Source organism: Carcharhinus amblyrhynchos, chromosome 20 (genome assembly GCF_965287045.1).
Source record: "Carcharhinus amblyrhynchos chromosome 20, sCarAmb.v2.hapA, whole genome shotgun sequence".
NCBI classification, from domain to species: Eukaryota; Metazoa; Chordata; class Chondrichthyes; order Carcharhiniformes; family Carcharhinidae; genus Carcharhinus; species Carcharhinus amblyrhynchos.
Genome location: NC_137343.1, coordinates 26,138,060 through 26,157,374, shown reverse-complemented (window position 1 = coordinate 26,157,374; position 19,315 = coordinate 26,138,060). Strand labels below are relative to the sequence as shown.

Sequence of the window (19,315 nt, the reverse complement as noted above, 5' to 3'; positions counted from 1 at the left end):
TAAGCAGATCTGTTCAATTGGACTGTGAAGAAGAGAGCTTGGAGAAGATGATGTGGTTGATGTTTGGGAGGAGAAGGCGGCTGAGGAGAAACAGGCTTGGAAATTGGTTTGGTTAGTGATTGTTATCCCCATTTCTTGATTAAGTCACTGGAGAAATCTGAAGACAACAACACTTGTATCAGGGCAAGTAGAAGGAGAGATGTTTTATTATAAAGCAATATGAGGTATTGGAATCTGGGTGGTAGTTAAAAAACCTGTGGGAGTCTGTTTTAGCTCCAGCTCCAGGCAACTCTGTCTCTCAGTGTTCATTTAGGTCTGTCCCAGTTCCAAGCAATTCTGTAGGAGAGATACTTCTAATACAACAGAAAAATAATTGTAATGTGTATTTACATTACCTAATCTAAAATAGAATTTACCTGAAAATGTCATTTCCTCATAATGAGGATCATAAGAAAAGGTGTAAATGAGAAAAAGCCATTCAGTTCGTCTGAACTTACTCCTCTACAACCAGCACTGCAATCATGGGTTAGAATCTTGTGCTGCTATGGCAGTGGAAAACATGTAGCGTATAAACAGGGCAGGTTCCAGTCCAGGAAGCCAGAGGATGAAGACTAGAACTTAACCGTTACACATTATAACCTTTTATTTACAAACTATGTTACAAACATACACATCTTGACCCAATGTAATTTATTGTGCAGGAGATGAAATGTTAACTTCCTGATGACAGGATGAAAGTAGGGAATTAGCATACAGCTGATTGAAGGCAAATTGATCTTCCTAATGGTGAGGGGCAGGACCTTTTGTAATTCATAGGCATGAATGCACACTTATTAAAACACCATTTCACAGGATTAAATGGCACCTTAGCAATTAACACTGTTGTGAATGAGATTCACAACTAGTGGCAGGCTTCCTGGTAGATTTGGACTAAGCAGGAGCTGTGTTTCTTTCATCAGGAGCTTTGATGCACAATGGGAGAGAAGGCATTAATGCATTGAAATTGGATGGTGGGGGCTTGCGTGATTGATTGAGGAAGAGAAGATGTTATGGTGGGCTTATGAGGGCTCGTGGAGCACTGAGAGAGGAAAATGGACTATACATAGACGGTCAATATATACAGATGGGAGGTCAAGCATGATTATGGGGAGATCCAGGGTTATAGAGGGAAACACAGTAAGAAGTCTGACAACACCAGGTTTAAGTCCAACTGATCTATTTGATAGTAAACTCACAAGCTTTCGGGGTTTCTCTCTTCGTCAGGTGAATGGAGAGTTCCATAGAGGGAAAGCCACTGGTGAGGTCCTGAGAGGGGCAGGTCAGGGGTGGTAGACCCTTGATGTTGACAGACAGCAGGTCAAGGGTAATGCAGCCAGGAAGCACAGCTCAGGATGATGGTTGGTAGCTCAAGGGTCAACGATGACAGGGCAAGGGTGATGGAGGGAAAGTGGAAAACGACTTGAGGAAGTAACCACAGTTGAGGTTATGGGGGTGAATCAGGAGTGCAAGGGAGATAAGCAGATGGTAGCAGCAGTTAAGGTTATCTCGTGGTTTAGGGAAGAATGGTGGGGAAAGAGGAGAGGAGATCACAAGATTCTAGCAGCAGTTGTAGTCTCAAGGCATCCACTGACACAGCCAGAGTAATGCTGCTGGCTTGCAGTGAACGAATGCCTGTTCAGGTGCCCTTTAAGTGTGGTGATTGGATCTTTGATCCTGTGAGGTAATGGCAGGATCAGCAACTTCCTATCACCCCTGCCACACAATTGGCCAGGCACATGTGCATGAATTTGGGCCAGTGTCTGTGGGAGTTTGCGCTTGCGTGGGTTTTCTCCGGGTGTTCCAGTTTCCTCCCACACCCCAAAGATGTGCTCTTGGGCTGATTGCTGTAACAAATTGTCCCTAAATTAGTCTCCCCTCAAACTGGTTTCCAATGTGGAGTGCCATAAGTGCAGACAAGGGTCATGGGTGGAAGAGGGGAACTCACAATATTGAAATGGCTGCGCGCGCTCATTGGGCCGAAGGGCCTGTTTCCCGTGCTGTGTTGTTCTTTGTTCTCTTTGAATATCTAATTAGGTGGCTGCCACATAATTGTTCATTGTTTATTTTTATGAAATTGCAAATATTTTTGTTTATGTGATTCACAGGCCAATTGCATTTAGCATTGATGATACGGTGTTTGAAGTTATTTTTGTATTGGCTACATTAGCTGACACAGGGAGTTGCTTATCATCACAGCACACTCAGACTTTTACCAGTAAGAGGTACATAACAACAAATAACTTTTGAATGTTTATCCTATTTATTTAAAGACATTATCTCTTCAATTCCTATTATTTTCATAATATAAGATCCTTCTGTTTAATGGAGATATTGTACACTCTTGCTTAATTTTAAACTAGAGACAATTTTAAACTGGTGATTTCAATGACATCTGTTCAGTTAAAGTACCACTGATGTTGATAGAAATGTAAACTGTAAATATTTATTCTTTAGTGTTAGTCATGTGTCTTTTTCACATGTAACGTATAAACAGGACAGGTTCCAGTCCAGGAAGCCAGGAGATGAAGACTAGAACTTAACCATTACACATTACTTTTATTTACAAACTATGTTACAAACATACACATCTTGACCCAACAATCATGTGGACCAGTGCGGCAAAAGGCCCCACATGGCAGGATGGGAGACAGAGAGGGTTGGTAAAATGCTGTGGAGCTGTGGCTCCTCAATACAATCCCACTGCCTGGAGAGTTTCCCAGTGATGAAAATGGTAGTGGCAGGTTACTGATTTGGCCAACTAAGTCACAACTGAGGCAATCTTTCTTTGCTTTGTGAGGCCTGTCCCCTGCATGGATATAGATTCCCTGCTTCCTCCTTGAGGGATAGGGGTATGGGAGACAGGCTCCAAGGCTCCATGCTCAACTCTGCAGCTCTGGTGTGACCGCTGAAGGAGTTTCTCCCACTGTAATGACTTTAACAAGATCCACGAGATGGACTTACTGAAATACGAGCTCCCTGTTTGAGGCACAGTTAATGCTGTTCAATCTAGGAGCCCTGCAGAGGTATATAATATGAAGTGTCCAGGTTACTGGCTGTCAGGGTATATACTCTGTACCATGGAGTACCTGGCTGAGTATTACTAACGATTGTAGATAAATCTAAGTTCAGTGAAGGGATACCAGCCTCAGTAGAGTTATTTCAGTGGTGATGAGGTAAAGCACAGTTCTGAAGGAACTTGCTCAGAACAATTGGCCTAAGTTGGGGTAAGCCATTCTTATGCATCATTTCTTTAGTTGGATGACTAGATTCATTCGACTCTGCCTTCAAGGACTGGGCCCAATATGTGGAATGCATGCATTACTTTTTTGGGCAAATGGCATTAAGGCAGATGAAAAACAATAGGACCTGACTGCCTGTGGGGCTTCAGCATTTGCTGTCATTTGAAGTTTAACTTTCCCCTGAGGTACCATATACTAAAACCCTTCAAGAAACGACTGAATTAGCTAGAGAATACTATGACCTCAAGCCACTGCAAATTCTGAGATGTTATCGTTTTTACTCAGCAATTTGAGAGCTGGGGGATCTGTTATCAGTTTCCTAACTAGGAAAAGATGATTGGCAGGTGAAAGCATCTGAATTTGGTTTAACCCTTAATGAAAAACTCTGAAGTGATGGAGGTTGGGGGGCGGGGGGTTGTGATCTGGTAGAAGTCTACAAGATTATGAATGGCATGGACAGAGTGGATAGTCAGAAGCTTTTTCCCAGGGTGGAAGAGTCAATTACTAGGGGGGTAAAGGTTTAAGGTGCGAGGGGCAAGGTTTAAAGGAGAATGTATGAGGCAAGTTTTCTCTTAAACGCAGCGGGTGGTGGGTGTCTGGAAATTGCTGGCTGGGTAGGTAGTGGAAGCAGATACAATAGTGAGTTTTAAGGGGCATCTGGACAAATACATGACTAGGAGGGAATAGAGGGATATGGTCCCGGGAAGGGTAGGGGGGTCTTAGTTCAGTCAAGCAGCACGGTCGGTGCAGGCTTAGATGGCCAAAGGATCTGTTCCTGTGCTGTAATTTTCTTTGTTCTTTGAGATACTTACCGACCATCTGGTATGTGGGATTAAAAATGTAACTATTTAAAGTGCCTATTAACTGAAGTCCAACTGCAACTTCAAACAGAAATGACAGCTGGCCTTATCATTAAGTGGAGCATGAGTTGCAAGGTATCCCAGCGGAAGAGGACACTCATGCCAGTTTGGCTGATTTCAGGGACCACGACTTGAGCACAGGTCGATTACAGAGCCTCACTCAGGAAGTATCCAGGTACATGTAACTCCAGGTCTGCCCATAGTACAGCCCCAAAGGAAAGCTAAACTTCAACTAAAAAAATCCCATCAGAATCCCACCTGTCAATGCATACCAGCAACAAATACAATGCAGAGTCGAAACAGGAGCCCTACAATACCTAGATTTAGGAACACAACCCACACACCAATATCCAGCAAAGTTCACACTCTAGAAGGTCCATGACTTAGAATAATTGAATTGCATCAAAATGTCCAAATCAAACCCAGCCAAGATAAATGAATGGTTAAATTGAGATCTGGTACTCATGGGCGTCAATATGGGTGCAGCTGTATTGGTGGTCAGAGAATCAGTGTTCCATAAAATTCGCTCTGGACTCCAACCCTTAACTTTACTAAGGCCTCAGCATGATAGATTCTATATAGAGGAACCTTTGCGACTTGCAGGTGCAACCTATGTCCCTGCCTCCTATGAAAGGCAGCTGGTTCAGTTATCAATGATTGTAGTGGAGAGCACAAGCCCAAGGATAATGGGGCAAAATTGGTTGCGAGAGATCCACCTAGATTGGCTCAACTTCTTTCAGCTATAGTGAAGGCTTTGGGACTATCAGAGGAGCCACAGAGATCTTATAAAGTTGACCAGGAAGCGTTTCAGTGATTATGCAAGGCCCGCCCAGTACAAATTTGCCTTACAGGAAAAAGTTGAAACTGAAATCCAGAGACTGGAGTGTGAAAGGATCATCAAGCCAGTCCAATTTGCAGAATGGGCAACACCGGTCATGCCAATTTTGAAACCGGTGGGTCAGTCTGTCTTTTCAGGGATTTTAAACAAAAGGTAACCCATTTCTCACAGCTGGATAAGTACCCAATCTTTTGAATCAAGGACTTGTATGAAAAATTGGCAGGAGGACTCAGGTCTATATCAGGTGGTTATTTACCTGTGTGATATCCTCATAACAGGAACAATGAATAAGGGACACCTACACAACATTGAGGAAGTTCTGAGTTGATTTTCCAAGGCAGGTGTACGCCTAAGAAGAGGGAAAATGTGTACTTCAGGTCTGCTAAATGACCTATCTGGGCTACAGAGTAGAAAAGTCTGGGCTACACCCTTTGGAAGACAAGGTGTGGGCGATCAAAGGTCCACCTAGCATCTAAGATCATTTCTGGGGTTGGTAACGTATTACAGAAAATTCATACCCAACTTTGCCTCCATCCCAGCCCTACGACACCAACTACTAAAAATAAATTGGCCTTGGGAGTGGGCTTCCCCTTCATCCTTGGCTTTCCGTAAAGTCAGTAAGTCGTCTCAACATCAGGTTAAAGTCCAACAGGTTTATTTGGTAGCAAAAACCACTAGCTTTTGGCGCACTGTCCCTTTGGGGAACTTCAGGGCAGCGCTCTGAAAGCTATTGGCTTTTGCTACCAAATAAACCTGTTAGACTTTAACCTGGTGTTGTGAGACTTCTTACTGTGTTTACCACAGTCCAATGCCAGCATCTCCACATCAGGATTTTCTTAAAGTAACAACTTTCCTTATCGAATGTTCTGGCACATTATGATCCCAGGAAAGAACCACTACTGACCTGCGATGTGTCCTCATGTGGAATCGGGGTGGTATTGGCATATAGGCGGCCAAAAGGAATTGAACACCCAATTGTGTACACTTCCAGGATCTTGGCTATTGCGGAACGCAAATATACCCACGGTGATATTCGGGTTAAGAAATTCCACCAGTACCTGTATGGGTTAAAATTTGTCATCATCACGGACCACAAGCCACTATTAGGATTGCTAAAGGAGGACAAGGCGGTGCTGCTCTTTGCATTGGCCTGAATCCAGCTTTAATACTGACTGTCTACAATTGGAACAGTGCCCAGGAGGCAGGGTAGCCAACGCAGATGCTTTGAGTCCGCTACCATCAGCGGACACCCCACAGGTGGTATCCCTAATGGAAGAGATAATGGTGACAATGAACTCTTTGAAAACTCTCCTAGTGGCAGCAAATAATATTCGGCTGTGGATACAAAAAGACCCAATCTTCGCAAAACTGAAACAGCTAATACTGACAGGGAAAACAATGACCATTACAGCCCACATTCCATCCATCCTGGAACCAGAGAGACTGTGGAAGATGGCATTCTCATATGGAGCTCCAGAGTTGTCAGTGCGAGCTAGGCTTCCATCCCAATCTGGCCAAACTTCGCCATGGCTACCCAAGAGTGAAAAAAAAATACTCGCAAGGTGCCTGATGGCCAAGAATGGATATGGACATAGCTTCTGCCCTTGGTGGCATTGCTGACATTGAGCCCCAAGCATGGCTATCACCAGCAACTCCTCTGCACCCATGGGGAATGGTCAGCAAGGCCATGGACTCAGCTACACGTCAACTATGCTGGTCCATTCATGAGTTTAGTACCCCTGGTTATGCTAGATGCCCACTCAAAATGGATGGATGCACACAATTTAAACACAAAAACAACAGTGGAGAAATCTTTGCTTCTTTTGGGAAAGATGGGATTCTGGATGTGCTCGTTTCTGACAACAGACCATCCTTTACCATCTAGGAATTTTGTTTATTTTACGAGGTTGAACAGAATTCAACATTAGGACAGCATCATATCATCTAAGGGCCTGTCAGAAAGAATGGTCCAAATGTTAAAAGCAGGTATAAAGAAACAGCCCACAGCCTCCTTGGACACCAAACCATCCAGATTCCAGGATAATTCTCCTTGCAACTTCCAGAATAGCCCCAGCCAAGTAGCTCATTGGCAGATGAATCTACATCAGGTTGAGTCTGATCTTCCCAAACCTGATATGGTGTTGCGGGGGGGTGGTTTGTGGAAATGCATCGAAAAGCAGAGTGCCAAACCCACAACAACACCAGGCAGGAGAGACACCTAAAGGTAGGCGAATGACCCTGTACGGATATAAAGCAAAAAGTCAACTCAACGACAGTACTGGTTTACTACAAAGTCTGCACAGGAGATACCACCTTCGGAAAAACCCTAGACCATTTAAAAGTCGTTAACCCCAAGCTGTGCTAGTACAATCTTTACCCAGCACATCAGGAGCCTCAAAATTCTAGGACCCGCTGGTTCCCGCTGTGTAAATTTTAACATCGAGTCCAAAAATGGACACGGCGGACTTAACTGCATTGATCTCTTGCCACTCAACAAAGGAGGGAATCTGTGCCTTGACGCTTGAGACAAAAGTGTCTGCTACACCCTACCTACTTCTGACGCAGAGCTGGAGGAACCAGATCCAGCATTGATACATTGCAAGAGGCTCAAAAGGTGAACAATCCATAGAGGCTCTTTGGACCTAGAGAGGGAGGGATGTAGTGACTTTATTGACGTCCACAAGATGGACCCATTAGACTATAAGCTCCTAATTAATGCTGTCCAATCCAGGAGCTCTACAGCTCTGCACTGTATATAATGGAAAGACTCCACCCAGCTGATGAAGGAACGTGTTCCGAAAGCTTGGGGTATTTGCTACAAATAAACTTGTTGGACTTGAAGCTGGTGTTGAGAGATTTATTTCTGTTTTAGCCCAGTCCAACACCAGCATCTCCACATCCTGTATATAATGTACACTGTGTTACTGACCTCAGAGTCTATACTCTGTACTGGGAAGTACCTGTCTGAATATTAACTGTTGTATATAAATCTAAGTTTGGTGAAGGGACAGTGGCCTCAGTGGAGTTATTTCACCCTCCAAATGTTGAAACAGCAGGAAAGAGACCTTGGAGGGTACCTGAAAATGGTGGCACCCTTTTTATTTGTTCTTGTGATGCAATGGATACTGGGCAGGCCAGCATTTATTACCCATCTCTAATTACCCTCAAGAAATTGGTGCTGAACTGCCTACTTGAACTGTTGTGAAGGTATGCGCACAAGTGCTTTTTCCTATAGTGGTTTCATATAATGGAGTGACTTGCATCCATTTTAAAGGGGAGATAGAAGTGAAGATTTGAAGATTTCCTTTTTTTTAAGCCATACTCTGATCTTATTAATGCAGAGTTATGTTGACATTCTGACCTCCTTCCTGTTGACTTGGCAGATTGTGATATTTTCCCCAACACTACTTCATACATGAATTTACTTCAATTCTGATCTGTTGCTTTAAGAACATAGAAGTAGGCCATTGGGCCTGGAGCCTCTGCCATTCAATCAGATAATAGCTCACAAACTCTATAGCAAAAACATCCAAAATAAGGACATCAAAACTGTCCACTATACTCCAGGTGTGACCTCAAGGCACTTTCCTGCTGTAGTATCCTATCCTATTAGTATCCAGAAATCTAGTGATTGGTCTTGAACATAGTCAAATGATTGAATTTTCACAGCTGTCAGAGGTAGAGAATGCCAAAGATTCATCACCCTTCAATTGACAAAATTCCTCTTAATTACAGTATTAAATAGCTTGTCCTTTCTTTAGATTCCCCGGTTCTACACACGCCAGCCAGATGAAGCTGGTTAGTTTAACGTCTGTTGTAGGTAAAACGTTAGAATCCGTGATCAAGGAGAAAATAGTGAGGCATCTTGAGGAGAATTGTTTGATAGAGCAGACGCAGCACGGTTTCGTTAAGGGGAAGTTGTGTCTGACGAATTTATTGGAGTTCTATGAGGATGTGTCTAGGGCGGTGGATAGAGGAGAGCCGGTGGATGTGGTCTTTCTTGATTTTCAGAAGGCGTTTGATAAGGTGCCTCACAAGAGGTTATTACAGAAGGTCAGGGGGCATGGAGTTGGGGGTAGGGGGTTAGCGTGGATAGAGGATTGGCTGTCAAATAGGAGGCAGAGAGTGGGGGTCAATGGGTGCTATTTGGATTGGCGGTTGGTGACTAGTGGAGTGCTCCAGGGGTCGGTGCTGGGGCCTCAGCTATTTACCATTTATATAGATGATCTGGAGGAGGGAACCAAGTGTATGGTGTCGAAATTTGCTGATGACACCAAGATTGGTGGAACGGCAAATTGTGCGGAGGGTATGGAGAGTCTGTGGAAGGATCTAGATAGGCTGGGCGAATGGGCCAGGAACCGGCAAATGGAATTTAATGGAATGTGAAGTTGTCCACTTTGGTAGGAATAATGGTAGGAAGGACTATTACTTACATGGCGAAAAACTGCAGCAGGCGATGGTGCAGAGGGACCTTGGGGTCCTTGTGCATGAGTCGCAAAAACCCAGGCTACAGGTGCAGCAGGTGGTCAGGAAGGCTAATGGGATGCTGGCCTTCATAGCGAGGGGGATTGAATATAAAAGTAGAGAGGTCTTGCTGCAGCTGTATAGGGCACTGGTGAGGCCGCAGCTGGAGTACTGTGTGCAGTTTTGGTCGCCGCACTTACGCTAGGATATTTTGGCCTTGGACGGAGTGCAGAGGAGGTTTACTAGGCTGATACTGGAGTTGAAGGGGTTGAACTATGAGGGGAGGCTGAATAAACTAGGCTTGTACTCGTTAAGAGTTTAGAAGAATGAGGGGAGATCTCATTGAGACATAAGATGATGAATGGGATGGATAGGATAGAGGTGGAGAGGCTCTTCCCGCTCAAAGGACAGTAGGACTAGAGGGCACAGCCTCAAGATAAAGGGGGGGCGGTTTAGAACGGAGTTGAGGAGGAACTTCTTCACTCAAAGGGTGGTGAATCTCTGGAATTCTATGCCCGTTGAAGCGGTGGAGGCTGCCTCGCTAAATATTTTTAAGACGTGGGTTGATAGGTTTTTGATAGGCAAGGGGATTAAGGGTTATGGGGAGAGGGTGGGGATGTGGAACTGAGACACGACAGATCAGCCATGATCTTATTGAATGGCGGGGCAGGCTCGAGGGGCTAGATGGCCTACTCCTGCTCCTATTTCTTATGTTCTATGTTCTTATGTGAAACATCCTATCCACATCTACTCTATCTTGACCTGTAGAAAAGTTTTATTTCAATTACACCTTATTTCAGATAAGCAATACAACTGCAACAAGACATCTTTGCTCTTGTATTCAAATGCCCTTGCAAAGGAGGTGGCAAATGATATGTTGGCCTAATTATTTGCTGCATCTACCTGCAAGCTTTTGGTGACTAATAGGTCCCTTTGGACGTCAATACTTCCCAACCCCTCACCATTGAAAAAAAATACTCTGCTTTATGTTTTTTCCACTAAAGTGGTTAGCTTCACATTATATTTCACCTGCCACGTTCTTTCCCATTCACTTAACCTGCCCAAGTTCTTTGAAGCCTCCTTGCATCCTCTTTTCAGTAGCTTTGTATCAACATATTTGAAAATATTACATTTAGGCCCCACGTCCAATCATTTCTCCAGATTGTAAACATCTGTGGCCCCGGCATTGTTTTGTGGAACTCTACTAATAACAACCTGCCACCCTGACAACGTCCTATTAATTCATATTATCTGTTTTCACTCTTAAACAATTCTCAATCTAAACCAGTATATTACCCCCATTCCTGTGATCTAATTTTATTTACTAACCACCTGTGGCCTTCTGAAAACCTAAATACACCATACCCACTAGTTCTCCTTTATTTATTTTACAAGTAACATCTACTCCAACAGGCTTGTCAAACAATTTCCCTTTCATAAATCCATGCTGACTGTGGTCAATCACATCATTTTCTAAGTATCTAACTATCACATCCTTTACAACAGATTCCAACAATTTCCCTGAGTTTGATGTCAAAAAATCAGGTCAGTAGTTCTCCATTCTCCCTCCATTCTTAAAAGTAGAGTTTACATTTGTGACTTTCCAATCTGCAGGAATCTTTCCAAAATTTTGGAAACTAACATTCACCATCTCTATAGCCATCTTTGACATTCTGGGATGCTCATTAGGTCAAGAGGATTCCATCTTTCAATCCAATGGGGTTTGAGTACTACCTCTGTATTAAATGCTAATTTCTGTTCCTTGTTTTCACAAGTTGCTGGTTTCCTAGTCTGTTATGGATCTACATTTGTCCTTGCTGATCTTTTTCATATACCAAAAGAAATCTTTATGTTTCTATATTTATATTCTCTTCTCCTTTCAGTTTCTTGATCTTCCTTTGCTGGATTCTACTTTGCTCGCAAATCTCAGGCTTACCACTTTTTCTGGCAACTTTATAAGCCACTTCCTTTGATTGAAGGAAATTTTTATTTTTTTTGTTAGCCATAGTTGATTCACCTTCCCTTTTGGGATTGTTGTTTTAGAGAAAATGTTTGTTGTAGACTATGTAATGTTTTGAATACCAAATTCCTGTCTACCATCAAATTTTCTAGTGGCCTTGACTACATTCTGTGGTATGAATTCCACAGACTCACCACTCTGGGTGAAGAAATTTCTCCTCACTTATTCTCACATTATGACCCCGAGTTCTGAACTTCCCTACCATTTGAATCATACATTCTGAATCTACCCTGTGTAATCCTGTTAGGAGATATCTCCCCCCGCCCTTCTAAACTCCAATGAATATACTCCTAACCGACTTAGTCTCTCTTCATATAACAGTCCTGCTATTCCAGGAATCAACCTGGTAATCTTTGCTACACTCTCTATAGCAAAAGCATCCAAAATAAGGCCATCAAAACTGCCCACTATACTCCAGGTGTGACCTCACTAATGCCCTATACATATGCAGCAAAATATACCTATTCCAATATTCAAATCTTATCACTATGAATGCCAGTGTACCATTTGCCTTCTTTACCTGTGCACTTACTTTCAGCCACTGATGCTGAAGGATGCCAAAGTCTTGCTGAGTATCGACCTCTCATTTTACACCCAAATAATTTGCCTAGCTATTTTTGCTATCTAAGTGGATCTCACATTTATCCACATTATGCAGCATCTACTATGCATATGCCCACTCATATAGCCTGTCCAAATCATGCTCAAGCATCTCTGCATCCTCCTCACAGCTCACCCTCCCACCCAATTTATCTGCAAATTTGGGAATAATACATCATCGTCCAATGAGAACAGCTGGAGTCCTAGCACAGATCCCAGTTGTCTGAAAATTAGACACTTTGACCAGTTTGCACTAAAATCTGTTTACCTAGGTGCTTTGAGAGACAAACACCATAGAGGATCAATCTACAATAATTCTTAAGGGCTGTTGTATCTTCCTTGGGTCCTTCATGATCTGGACCCTTTTTGGGATTTACTTTTAAGCCTTATGATGTAAGGAGGGTCAGCAACTCGGTTCATTAATTTTAGATGTTCCCCTCTGATGTCTGAGATCATTATTTATGTATTGGATCAAGCATTCAGGTTGTAAAATGCCTTCAAGTCCTTTAGCTTAAATCACTACTTTGACTACAGCCTGTAAATTTGTACATTCTTCCGCAAGCTTGGCCAAAGTTCTTTTGTGCTGCACCTCGATCATGGATTGCATGCTACCCTTCTTGATAAATTCTCCACTTACTTTCCACTGAGTTGCTCCATACAATTTGCCATTGCTATAGCCTTGCTAAGCCTCAAAGTGCACTTCGTTTCCTCCCAACATCGTCGTCCTGCCGGTCCTGCATTTAATACTGGCTTAATGCTCGACCTACTTGGGCCACTTATTCTTTTATTTCCTCTCTTTCTCCCACTGTGGAGAATCTGCCATTTTCCACTCATTCTTTCTAGGGTTTGTCACAGGAGTCAACCAGGGTAGGTGGCTAAATTCCTATTCAGTCCCTCCAAGTCAATGCACTAGGAGGAATGCCAAGCATCCCTCAGAGCTGATTTGCAGAGTTTCCCATACTCCTTGACTAGTCTATCTTCAAATCCAGTTGTTTGTTTATCTTACTTTACAGACACCTGGTTTATGACCCAATCAGTCAAATGCCTGCACTCTCCTTCACCCACTTGAATCCTGGCCAGCACATGGGGTGACTGAGTTCTTAATTCAGGCTCAGGCTGGATGTTGGAGAATACAGGGCTGGTGGGTTTGACTCTGAACAACTTTTGGTGACTTCTTGAAGCCTACCCAGGGACGCTAATTGTTGTCTGGAAATTATGTTTCAACCAGTTTGCACTAAAACTCGTTTATCCAGTGCTCTTAATTGAGAGACAAAAGTTGAGTACTTAAAAATAAACTTTGGTCTTTATTTCAATGCCCATGGCACCAAACTTCTTACAACACAACTTAAACACAGAACATAGAAAAACTACAGCACAAACAGGTCCTTCGGCCCACAAGTTGTGCCGATGATATCCCTACCTACTAGGCTTACCTATAACCCTCAATTCTATTAAGTCCCATGTACTTATCCAGAAGTCTCTTAAAAGACCCTATTGAATTTGCCTCCACCACCAACAGCAGCCGATTCCACTCACCACTATCCTCCGAGTGAAAAACTCATCCCTGATATCTCCTCTGTACCTACTCCCCAGCACCTTAAACCTGTGTCCTCTCATAGCGACCACTCCGGCCCTGGGAAAAAGCCTGAGAATCCACCCAATCTATACCTCTGAACATCTTGTACACTTCTATCATGTCACCTCTCATCCCTTGTCTCTTGAAGGAGAGAAGACCGAGCTCCCTCAACCTATCCTCTTAAGGCATGCCACCCAATCCAGGCAACATCGTTGTAAATCTACTCATCTTAAAAAAAAAAGTAAGTAGACCTGAGAGATTGAACTAGGCAGGCTTGCTCCACCCAGTACAGCTCGCAAGTCTTTGCTGAGTTCCAAACTTCCTGCCTAACACTGGAGCAATTTAAACTTAGTAATTTTTAATTAAATGCTAAAATGCAAACAAAACTACATTTATAGGAGAATAACCTATTTTGCCCCTCATCCAAACTCCTAGCTGTTCCTTGCGTGAATACAAATGGTGTTATTGTTCATGGTGTTACTTTCTTACTGCTATTTAACACTGAACTTTTATTTTCCCCATTGTGAATAGCTAGTTATATTGATTTGCTAACTACAGAAATTTATTTATATCCAGCCCTATACAATGAAATGCCATAATTTTAAGGCTGTCATGTGGAATAAACATTTATATCAAATATGAAAAAACTTATGACAGATAACATTACTAGTTTGATTTTCACAGCCCAGAGGTTCTTAACGTGTATCTTTAATCACCTTTAAAAAGCAGGAATTCAGTTAAAATACACAATCCTTCTTATGTAGTTATGCAGGAGCAACATCACTTAGTTTCTAGTAAGCCACCAGCTGATAAAAAAAATGGGAAAAATAATTGTGACAAAAATAAATATTTGTATCACTTTTTTAACCAGATGCAATATCATTGAAGTTAATGACTGTTTTTGTTTCTCTTCAGTGTTGACCAGTGAAGTCAAATACTTTGAAACTCTTCCTACAAGGTTAAAATTGCAAGTCATAAAAACTGATTCATAAATTGGGTGCCTAATCTATTTCTAATAGAAACTCATAGCAAGAGTTATGAATAAACTTTGTATAAAAATGTATATAGATGGGTAAATTCTAATCTGAAGACTCACGCATTTATACAAGTTTTATGAAATCATACATGTGTGTTAATATTAATTCAAGACAACTATTATTTGCCAGTAGTGCAAATCTGAAAAACCACACCAAATGTACTGAGGAGATGACTTTACCTGTCGTAGCCATAACCACTTCACAGAAAGATGTGCAGTACAGAATTCAAGTAGTAAAAGATGACAGAAGAATCCCGATACTTAAAAACCAGACAAAAAATAAGACTTCTATGTTAAACAATGACCTAGAAGACGGATTGGAAAATGAGATAGTGCTTGGAACTCCACCAAATAAGAAGGTAACGTTGATTTTAGTGCATGAAATATGTCAAAATAAACTTTTAGCTAAACAGCTTTAATAAATGTATATATTGACAGATTCATAAATATAATGTATATCAGATGCTATAAATTCATAGGGCTGATCAAGTCTCTATTATGGCCTTCAAATAAAAAAGTAAATTATTTTGAATTGATAGGTTACTTATTACTTTGTAGGTGCAAGTCTAGACTGGTAGAGGAACAAAAGGAGTACAAAGGCATCAATCCTAAAAGTTTAGGTCAGCAAGACCTTAAGAAAACACCAAGTCCTGGACTTTATTTCTAGTCATAGAATTGAAAAGTAGAGAAGTGATGCTAAACACTCAAACCTTGGTTCGGCCACATTAAAGAGTACATACAGCATGCGGTTCAGGTCGCTATAGTATATAAACTAAATACAATGGAGAGTTCAGAGAAGATTTACAAGCACAATATCAGAAATGTATCAATTTGGGATTGACATGCTGGGCCTCTTCACTTGGGTATTAAAGTTCTGAAACTGACCTAATAGAAGTTTTTAAAATTACAGAAGTTTTGAGTGTAGATTCAAACTTGTAGGGAAGAGCATAACCAGAGGCTATCAATACAAGATAGTCATCACAAAACCCAATAGGAATTTCAAAAAAAAATTATCCAGAGTAGTGAAAGTGTGGAACTCAATATCACAGACAATGGCTGAAGCAAATATATACATTTAAGGAGCGGTTAGAAAAGCATTTAAAGAGAAGGATAAATGATTACAATGGTGGAAGTTCAAATAGAACATAAACACTAGCATAGAGGGGTTGGGCCAAAAGGCTTGTTTTTGTGCCATACAGACCTATGTAATTCTATTAACTTTAATGAAATTGATGGGAGTATCTATTAGACACCCCCACTCTAATTATCAGAACCTGACTTTAGCCTCTTTATAACTAAAGACTCATTCCTGGTATATTAATACTTTCTGCACCTGCCTTGACTTTGAAGTGGTCATTAATGCTGGGCTCAGTATTCCAAATGCAGCCTGATGACTGATGTATGTGGGTTCAGCAGTTCCTCTTTGCTTTTGTAAGTAATATCCCTACGTATAAAGCACAAGATCGCATATATATTACTTCAGGTTTATCTCCCTCATCAGCTTGGCCTCCTGTGTATCTGAAGTCTGTTCTACAATTTAATTCTCATTTTCTTCTAAAATGCATAATCTCACCAACACATTTATTTGACCTTTATTTTTCTAATCTAGTATCTTAGTGCTGTTCAATTAGCCACACATTTCCACCATCTATAAATGTTGATGTGGTGCCCAGTCAATCATGTTCAGAAATTATATGTTGAGTAAAGCAATTAGGTGCCATAGTAAACAATTTTGCTTAAATTTACAGGTTCAGATGATTTTTCTGAGATTTATTAACCATGTGTTTTCTATATAAAAATGAGCAGTTGTGCTCACTCTTCTTCAGTGCAGTGTTGTCCAAATATCAGAAAAACAGTTCTCAAACATTACTGACCCTAGCAGCTTGCAGTGAAGAGGAGGAGGAGGATGATACGAAAGATGATAAATCTATGCAGAATTTCTAAACACTCAGGTGAGAAGTATTCTTGCTGAGCAGCTTTAGGATCTGGAAAATTGAAGGGAAGTTTACACGGAATAATGCTTCCTCCCCAGAGAAATCAGAGCAAAAGTCTCAAGACACTTTTTCACTTACAAAAGGGCACACAACAAAGACTGGGTTCATTAAGTTATTGTTGACATTACAGCCATTTATTATTGAACTTATCAATTCAAGCACTGAATGGTGAGAAAATTATAGCAATGAATGACATTAATGCTTTATAGGAGAGATACAATCTGCAAGCTACCCAACATGGCCTGGATCCTCATTTCTGAGGAGGCAAGGATTTAGATCACTTTATTGCATGATTCAATTTTCTTTTAAAGCTTTGAAAATCTGAATGCTCATTCACCTTGGAACACTGATCCAAATTCAAAATAAAATTAAATATCTCTCTCAAATGAATCAATTCCAGGCATCTGCTCTCAAATTGGAAGGTAGATGTGATACCCATAAACGGAATGTATTTTCCTCCCCCGGTGTTAAGGAAGATAGAAATAACTGGATTAGAACTTTAAGACAACTTTCACTTTATCATTTCTGGTTTTTACAATGATCAGTCTCATGAACCTTGGAACATTACTCCATTAGATAGATAACAGTAGTTTTCTTTGCCCAAGGCTGTGTATTTAATCAGACTGTTAAAATATATACTCGCTCCAATTCAAGATTTAGTAATCAGTGTTCTCTCACTACCCTAAAATATCTTGAATATCTGTCCTAATGCTTGGCATACAGAAGTTATGAAACAATCCCAATTTTTTTGTTGTCGTTTGTGCATGCAGTATTTAAGGAAAGGATTATACAACCACAATGGAGCAGATAAAGAATCAAATATAGTAAAATGTAAACTGCACCAGTTTTCAACTGGTCCAACTCTCAAAGTCTGTGGGCATACTTGAATCCAAGACAAATTCAATACCTGGAACTTACATGAGAAATTTTTTGCCAATGCTTACATGGTTCAAAGCACCTCAGAGTTTGTTTTGAGACATTTACAAACAATGTTCTAACAAATTATTTGAGAAAAAATTCAGGGGAGAGTAACCTTAGCAGAATCAGATGTTAATCAGTTGCTATTATAACTTGGAGCATTAGAAATATGAGTGTAGTTTAATTGGCAGTGGTTTTATCATTACATTTCAACTTTTAAAAAATGTAATGCACTGCAGTTTGCAAAAGGTTAAGAATGCTTGATCGTAAATGATTAGAACAAAATGTCACCTGCATCATTATCCAAAACCTTTGGTAAAAGAATGCAACATACATGCTCTGAACAGGTGTCAAAATTTAATGAACAGGCAGTGGAAAATTCAAGCACTGACTTCAAGTGGTTCCAATAACAGTGCTTATAAATAGGACTGTAGATACTTTTATAGCAGAGAATTATACCATTTGGCCCATGATGCATGCAGTCTTTACAACAGTAAAAATGAAGCTCTGCATCGTGTGCAACTAAAATAAGATTCACATGATGTCTTGCACTACCACTAGAGCAATTTGTTTTGCTATTCGCAGCAGTGGAAACTTGGCAGCATAGATACAGCACCACAGAGATGGCCTCTGCTAACAGATTATATTCAAATAACTAGTTTAATAGAATTTGAATTGTATATTCATGATTAACCTCTTATGAAGTGCGCACTAAGCAGCACATTTGGGCATGCTGTAATACCCTTCATATGTGTAAACCACCAATGTCAAAACTATCTATTGTATAGATGTATATGGTACAAAAATGTGAAAAGCTGCTGTAGATATGTGCAAGTTGGCAAGAGTTGAGCATTCGACAGCAAATAGAACGGACAGGTCAAAAAGGCTACCTTGTACCTAAAAGCAAAACTTTATTTTTGGCTTAATACATAGGTAGATTTGACCAGTTGACTGAAGGGATGAGTACATTGCAAGTTGAAATTGGAACAAGTTAAATAAGGATATGTGAAGTCTGTTTGAAATTCAAGCAGCAGTCAGCTTACTGAATGTTGACTTTGAGGACATGGCATTTAACGTTAACAGAAATCCAAGATGTGCAATATTACAAAGTATTGTATTGTGTTTGTTTACATTATAGTATATGCCATATAATACTGGGGATCAATTTGAACTGTGCAGCGTTACCTCAATTTAAGAGAATATGGAGAGGAGGATTTCCTTACACTGGTATACTTTGTTTTTAACTAAGCAATTCTACAAGGCATCCCTGGAAACTGGCTACATTTCTTCCCCAGCATTTTGCTCCCAAATTTAAGACTGTGAAAATAAAGTTCCTGGGGTGAATTTTCCCATTCTGCTCATCACAGGAATCGTAGTGGGCAAGGGGAGGTCCTTTGGCCTTGGGTGAAAGTTTCTGGTTTCGAGACAAACATGGCTGGAAAATCTCACCTCCTGTATTTGGTGAGAAGCAAAGGGGAGAAATGATACAAGAGTGTGGGGAACAGGACATTGCTTTATTAGGGGTACACTACTATTAACTTATGGGGAAAACCGATTCATCCTTTGGTCTAGTTGTGGAAAACATTTTTTATATTTTAAATCAATACCTGAATGATGATTTAAGAATCGAAAAAACACTTAGGACACTGGAAACATTGCAATTTAAAGGACCATCCAATTTTAAAGAGCTTTAGTAATGTTAAACATTCATTCACAATCCATGATAGATTT

General features: G+C 40.9%; 1 protein-coding gene across 1 annotated transcript in view; it reads left to right on the top strand.

Annotated features, from left to right (window-relative positions):
• LOC145356188 (cell cycle checkpoint control protein RAD9B-like) overlaps positions 1-16,616 on the top strand; it is a 51,844-nt gene extending 35,228 nt beyond the window's left edge. The window contains exons 9-11 of the mRNA XM_080208799.1: positions 2,145-2,261; positions 14,785-15,031; positions 16,479-16,616. Coding sequence (XP_080064925.1) covers positions 2,145-2,261; positions 14,785-15,031; positions 16,479-16,616 — 502 coding nt within the window. The remainder of the gene's footprint in view (positions 1-2,144; positions 2,262-14,784; positions 15,032-16,478) is intronic.
• The last annotated feature ends 2,699 nt before the right edge of the window (positions 16,617-19,315 follow it).